Source organism: Gekko japonicus, unplaced genomic scaffold (assembly GCF_001447785.1).
Source record: "Gekko japonicus isolate JY-2015 unplaced genomic scaffold, Gekko_japonicus_V1.1 scaffold1661, whole genome shotgun sequence".
Taxonomy (NCBI): Eukaryota; Metazoa; Chordata; class Lepidosauria; order Squamata; family Gekkonidae; genus Gekko; species Gekko japonicus.
Window position 1 is genome coordinate 304,581 of NW_015165292.1, and position 7,654 is coordinate 312,234.

The 7,654-nt window shown below is 39.3% G+C and overlaps 1 protein-coding gene across 2 annotated transcripts in view; it reads right to left on the reverse strand.

Annotated features, from left to right (window-relative positions):
- Nucleotides 1–7,648, reverse strand: part of TLE1 (transducin like enhancer of split 1) — a 115,982-nt gene extending 108,334 nt beyond the window's left edge. For both annotated transcript variants that reach the window (XM_015410358.1, XM_015410357.1), the window contains exons 1-4: nt 7,461–7,648; nt 6,638–6,738; nt 4,855–4,918; nt 4,719–4,763 (exon numbers count right to left, since the gene is read on the reverse strand). In XM_015410358.1, the coding sequence (XP_015265844.1) occupies nt 4,719–4,763; nt 4,855–4,918; nt 6,638–6,738; nt 7,461–7,484 (234 nt within the window). In that variant the 5' untranslated portion in view covers nt 7,485–7,648. The remainder of the gene's footprint in view (nt 1–4,718; nt 4,764–4,854; nt 4,919–6,637; nt 6,739–7,460) is intronic.
- Between the last annotated feature and the right edge of the window lie 6 nt (nt 7,649–7,654).

Here is a 7,654-nt window from a genome sequence, read left to right on the forward strand (position 1 = left end):
CTAATCTTACACCTAAACAATTTGGGTTTTAACAGGAGAAGATTTACCTCCTGGCTTATTCTGAAGGCCAACAGACATGATTGTGGAGAATGACACACAGAGAACATTTCCCATGTGGCTACAAGGATCCAAGAAATCCTACCTCTTGGCACCAGACTGAATTCATTCGGTAACTACTGCTTGCCTGGGCTGCTGTAATTAGGAAGCTTCTTGAGAGTGAAATGTTGGAACAAAACTCAGCCTTTACAACTTTTGCTTCCTAGAAAGATCTACATCAGGATTAGAGGCAAGGTCCCAGTATAAATTTCCAGAGAAGAGTGTAATTCCTGAATGCTTCCCAGTGGTAAGGGAAAACAGCTACTGCTATACTAATGCCAGAGGGGAAAGACAGACTGCTGTTGGTAATGACAATGGAAACAATTCTTTGCAAAGTGGACTACCACTACAAGCAGGAACCAGTTGGTTATTATATTGTTTTTCTGCCCTAAGGCCTCCATGTTTTTAAACCAACAGTAAAATCCAATACAAATCCAACAATTTAAAAACACAATCAACACACTAGCCACTAAATGCTCAGGAAACTTAAATGTCTTTATGCGGCATCTCTCTCACACACTCCACCAATCCCATATAAATGGATCTGGAGACAGTATTCCATGAACACAATATCACAGAGAACCTAGCTCAGCACCCTCCTAACCTTTGGTGATATGGAACCCCAAGCAGGTTCGTTAAAGCTTCCAGTCTCTGAAGGCATCACAGTGTGATAAAGTGCAATTCATATGGTACTATTCCTTTCCCACCTATAACATTTAAGCATTTTGGTCACAGAAGTACTCTCTCACTCACCACAGTTATTGTAACTACTGCAGTGCTTGGTAAACAAAATGCAAGCAACATAATTGGTGGTATACCACCAATTACAGCTACTGGGGGCAGGAAATCACTCTCTAGCCAAGATTTCTACTCATGTTAACCAAATTCTAAACAGAAATAAGATTTTTAAAAAACACTCTGATCAAAAAAGAACTTCATTCACTGGATTTAGCTCATTTTGTTACAAGAGGGGGAGATGTACAAAGTGAGAACAGAAGCTGGTTCAACACTGTATGTAGTGTTATTATACCTGCCACTACCTTATATTGGTAGATCTAACTCTGTACAGTTAGCCAACTTTACTTAACAAAATGTGACTAAATATAGTAACTTCCCAGACTTCTACAAATAGTGCCCATTACTGTCTTCAGTCAATGTAATTGAAGCCATTTAGACATTTGTAATTAACCATTTAGGGATAGACTGTGCACTACATCAGGCCTTATATATGTGTTATGTATACTTATTAACCTTAATCTAATTGCATGTGGCAAGTAAGAGCTGCCACTAAATGATAATGCAAGTCTTTTTTTAATAGTATATGGGATGGTAGTAGCCCTGCTCGCAACCTATATTTCATCATGGAGAATTCAGGACTATCCATAGTCACATGCTTCCAGAAATAATATGGATTCAAATATGTAGAAAATGCATGTGATAGTATCTTTCCTCCACTGTACCACTCATACTGTAGGCATACGAGTTGGATGGGGATAGCTGCCCTTCCATTTTAGATTTGGCCACAAATATGTGAACAACACACCAGCAGTATAAAGTGATGTACCTTAGGAAGAATTCCATAGATACAGAATAGAGCCAGAAGTTCTGAGGTGGTAATACCAAGTCCAATTATACATGAACAGGTCGTGCTAAACTTGGTGGGACTCTCCCCCAAGTAAAAATGTGCAGGAGCTAAGTAACTTTTGGAGAGAAAATGCATGTACCATTATGGGCACAGGGTAAGGTTAATGGCAGCTGCCTATACCAGTTCCCTCAACCCTCTCCAAGTCTCTGGGCCTAAGGATAATGCAGAATTGGGGAACATACACACAAAGATACCAGTTTATAATTATGAAGTACAGCCCTAAACATCAAGAAAATATCAATACAACGTGGAATATCAACAGAAGTAGCAATAAATAATTTCTTGAATTTACAGTTTTTGTATATTTTGCACATTGTTTACTATGTGTTAAGTTACGATAATGAGAGTTTCACAAATGAGCCAAGTATAGTAGTAATACTGGATAGACGCCTCACTAACATCAAAGGTTGATGAAAAGTTTCCCCATCACTGCATTTCCCAGTTTTAAAAAAAAGGATGTTGTGAGAAGTGACAACTTTCTGTGTCCCCTGATGATGCCTTGCTAAGCATTTGGTTATAAGCCATAAAGCAGGAATAATTTCAGCCTGTCAGGAGTCTAGCTAATGCCCAGTTTCCCCCTAGAGAGAATTCCTGTCAAATGTAATGAGAGCTCTGAAGGCCCTCTCTACAACATAATGAGCACTTAGGCCATGCTGGTGATCAGCCAGCAAAAAGCATCAATTTGAGCCTGGCTACACCCTAGGGGCTACACATCACCAGTTTTAATAAGAATTATGATTACTCTCTACCAAATGCCTAAGAACATACTGTCCATGTTTAAACTCTAGAAGAGCCCCCCCTCCTTTTTTCTGAGGTTAAGACGACCTATGCAGACTGAAGCAATGCAATCTCATTTTTGAGAGCCTGCAGCTTGGGTGCAGAGAGAATGTATTTAATTCTAGGCCTCTAAAATGAACTCTGCTATGTTAGTTTGCATGTTAGGTTACTCTTCTGTGAATACAATCTGACAGACATGCAAATTTGTACTAAATCAATATTTTCACGCAAACTTATACTTCCCACAGAACCTCTGTTTAAAATGTAGTGATCAATAAAGATAATCCTATATGGCCTATAAATGTTATAAATGTATTTATTTTTTATCATATGGCAGAGTTACACACAGGATGTATATAACAGTATAAAATATGTAACCAAATTGATACAACAGGTATGCAGACCGATTGGACAATCCCTCTAAATACTAACATCTAGATTTTCAATCCACTCAGTCGCAGCTGGGGAAAGTTCAAAGAACTCCATCACGTCTCCCTGGAAAGCAAGACGCTCACATTCCTGTGACAGGTGGAAAATAGTTTGGCGGGCTATATAACAATCGTATTCTAGTCCTGTTATTTTGCCCCACTTAAACAACAGGTCTGCACAACTTCCAAAGCCTTTTTGTATTCTATTAGCCGTCTGCCATACTTTACACAGCAAGGCAAATCCTGAGGGCCTCTTGTTGGTGTTTATCAAGATATGGATATCGGGTGGAACTGATTGCATTGATTTAATACATGGATATAATACATATCCATGTATAATGAAAAAAGAACTGTTACAATACATAATATTTAAGATTAAAAGAGAAACTTCTGCTTCAGTGAGCTTTACTTTTGCAGGTTAAATTTTGTTAGCTTAGTTTTCAGTTCACTGAACCAATTATACGTGTCCTTAGACTGTACCAGAAGATATTTTAATGTCAAACACAGCATTAAAGGAACCTATGATCAATTATAAGTTCACAAAATTTATGATTTGCAAAACATCTGCTACGTTTTTGATAGAAACAAAATTAGCAAATTACAGCTCAGGCATTTCCTCTCTAGAGAAACTACAGTATTTGTATCCATACACACCTAGTATTTTCAAAATATTTAAATTATCATTACAACATGGAACATAATACAAACTTTTTGGACTAAATTCAATGGTAACTCCAAGCATTTTAAGCTTCATCATATTTACATGAGTGAATACAAATGTAAACATTTCTACAGCTAAAAAGCAACCACCTTTGACATAGTGGTAACCTCACATCATCAAATATGATGTTCTCAAATCTATGATGGGTTTTAAAGTTAAAAAAAAATCAAAGAGTTCAGAGTTACAAAAGCAGTACTGAAACACACTTGCTTAATGGAAGTCTTTGAATATACTGAAGATGTGAAGCCTGAACTAATCAATTTCTTCGCTGTGCCCTAGCCGGTCAGCCATGCTCTTTAATTTAATGAAACAAGAGTTTTAGATGAAATAGCACATATACATCAAGAAAGAATTGTATTGTTGCACTTTGAAATGTGTCCAACTGTGCAACTTCATCTAATGATAATTTTTTTAAGAGGCCATCGATTTCTGAAAGACTTATTGTACCAGCATCTTGATGAAAAAGTGGATGTCAGCATATCTACAGAATACTTATACCCTGCCATTAATGCTTTCTTTGGCAGACAATAACTACTCAATTGAAGGTCCTTTGGGCTGAGCAATCATTTAGCTTTTCTTCTCTTATGAGGTCCTTAGTGCCTTGTTCCAGTTCAATACTCTTTTTATTCACCATTATAGTAGCCATAAGTGTGAATTTTATGGGAACTTGCAAACTCAGTCATAACGAGCGCTTTCCAAGTCACTAATCTTTTCATGCTTTTAAAGTGCTAGGGCTTGAGCAACCATCAACATATGCTGCATAGTTAGGCTGATACAGGATTGCACCAACATGGAATTTCCTCCTAGAAATCTAATTCCTTGAAATCGTTAACATTAAGTGTATCTTTGCAGCAGAATTAAATAACTACATAGTAACATATTATTTTCTTGACATTTATTCAAATGTTTATATAGTCAAGCAGCAATTTATCAAACGATATATTTTTGCACTTTTAATCACTTTCCACCCATATTTTCAAAGCTATTATGAACACAGATGCTCCTGTATCAAGCTACACTGTAGATTTGATGGACTACATGAATTTCTTACCTGTTTGTGCATTTCAATATTTAATCCATACGACATTTCATAATACTGCAATTAAAATGGAAAAGAACCGCATTAAAGACAAGCACACTTTAACAATACTTTAACAAAACAATTAAGAAGCAAGAACTATATTCACCATCACATAGTGCCTCTGCATTTCAGTCTTTTCACTTGCCAACTTCTCACATTCCAATTTAAGGCTGGAAGAAAAAACAACAACAGGTATTATTAAATGTGTTGCTCATTGCATTAGCTTCTATTGACATTCTGAAGAGAAAAAGATTGGGAAACTGTTATAAGGTATTGTAGATTAAATACCAAGAAGTTTCAGCACACAGTTTACTACAATCTTCAGATTCAATTAACACAGTTTTAGTCACATGATAACAGAAATAATGGGAAACAAAGATTATTGCAGACTTCAGTCACACACTACATGAATGCTGGAATTACAGGATTCTTTAAGTTGTCCCTCTCCCAAGACAGACTACTAAAAGTCAAAACGAAATGGAGTTCTCATTTTCTGCTATTCTTTCTAAGCCATTATATTAAAACAGTTCAAAAGATCTAAAATTATATAGTGAAGACAAATGCTTATTTCTATCAATTTGCCTTTGAAAACAGTTGAACAAGTCATTATGAATATGCACCACAGAGTAGTACCTGGCCTTCCTACAATTAAAAGCCACATATGGACTAAAGTGTAATTTCAAGGACACCACTAAGTGCAAATTTAGCATCACTCATACACTTAACTGGCATACACAAAAAAGTAGCCTTCTAAATTGTAAATAAATCATAAAAAGGAGACCAACTGAATAATTTTTGATGAGCAATAGAACTAGCTGCAACCTGACACCTGTAAATAAGACTTCACTGAACACAGTAAAGTTTACTTCAAAGCAAGCATGCACTGTGCATTAACTATATTTCTACATGACACTAACTTCATTGGATTTTACTTCTGAACTGCCACAGCTGGGATAAAGGCCTATCACCACTAATCATTCAGAATACAAGGAACTTCAAGTAACAGTTTTGTTGCTTTGATCAGTCATCAGCAGCAGTTTACTGATATGTCAAAATAGCTCTTACTATCTTAAAACTTTGCTGTTTGAATACCACTTACCTGAATAGGCTTGATCTTTTGCATACACAGAAATGATCAGGCTGTATCTCAATTATTTTTGTCACAAATTAAGACAATACACCAACAGCCTGATCCTAAATTTGCTTCACTGTATTCCACTGATTTTGCTTACTCTATCTAAACAAACACAGCCTAAAACCTGTTTTTACAGACACAGATAATACATCTGTCCCCTAAAGTGGAATTCTATGAACATGTATTGGGGATCAAGTCTCACAAGTCTTCATGAAAATTACTTCTAAGCAAACATGTACAGGGTCAAATTGTTTGTGGCCAAGTTCAAGCATCATTTTTTGAAGAGGCACTAAAGCAAAGTAGAAGGTGCTTGCTGTGATTGCCACTCGCTAATTCCTAATATCCCATTATTGCTTTGTTTTCAGAATAATAAAGTTTAAGCAAGTTGTTCAGTCACTTAGTAACAGAATGCAAAAGTACAAGAACAGGTACAATACCTAACCAATTGTCAGTTCAGGTTCTTTCAAAAAAATATTGACAGCTCCTGTTAAAACACATTTTGGTAGGGGGAAGGAAGTTCACCTGGACTGTAGCAAATTATACAAATAAAGAGATTTGTGTGTGTGTGAGTGACAGGCCTTAAACTGACTCTACACGCCACCACCTGGGCACAAATACAAAGCACATTTTGAAGAAACAAAATACACTCCACTGAACAAGCATGCTATGTAAAAAGAAACCTGGAATCCCCAACACTAAAACTACCAGAGGTTGACAGAGCACAAGATCAATGAAGTGAAGAGGCCACACCCACCTGTGATACTGAGCTTGGAGGAACTGGAACTCCTCTTTGATGCGGTCTAGAGACTCTGGGATGGTGAACTTAAAGGGCTGTCCTGCAGCCTGATGTGGTGTCTGGGGAGGAAACAGAGTTGTGAGATAGCCATTGAGATAAGAAACCGAGTTATCTCCCCAATGAGCAATCCTAGGGCTCCGCCAAGTTTAGCAGACCCTCAATTACCCTGTCCATGTACTGAGGAGATATTGCCCAAAGGTTCCTTTGAGGATTCCCCAGCAGGCCCACCCAACATCTCTCTCATGCCTCATACTTTTATTTGCTTTCACCCTTAGCAATAGTTTTTGAATGGAGGGAGGGATCAGCCCAGAGGGAAGAATTTTGGTCCCAAGGGTTGGCACCCTACCAGGAAACTTCAAGAGCGCACCCTGGTTGCACTTGCAACACTTCTGGGGAGAGCAGGCTATCCACAGTCTGCCCTTCCAGCCACAGTCCACTCCTAGGCTACAGAGCTAAGAGGCCCAGAAGTGGCCTACCCTTCCCCGCCATGGGAAGGCAAACAAGTCCCAGAGTAAACAAAGGAGTAGAAGTCCCCAGACACCCAGCCGCAACGGGAAACTTCCAGGCAGCCCCTGCCAAGGGGAAACGGAATCCAGAAAGTTTCCCAGGCTTTTCCTATGGGCGGGCGGGGCTCCCCAACGGCAGGCGCTCTCTTTCCAATCGCCGCGGATTCTCTCGAGCAGCCGCTTCGCCGCCGCCGCCCCACCCAACCAGGCCATCTTTGCTCTGGGCCTGCCATCCCGCCCGGTGACAGGGGACAAGGAAGGAGGGGACCACTTACGGGATGACGACTCTGCGGGAACATGGCTCTGACGGCCGCCTTGCTTCTTTGCAGCTCAATCCTTGACGCGAGCCCCAAACTTTAGATCCCGAGGAACAGGGCGGGCGGGGGGAGGCGGCCACCGACAAGCGCACTACTCAGCCAGGAATCTCAGCGGCAGGATCATCCTCCCGCCGCTCCCTCGCGCCAGCCCA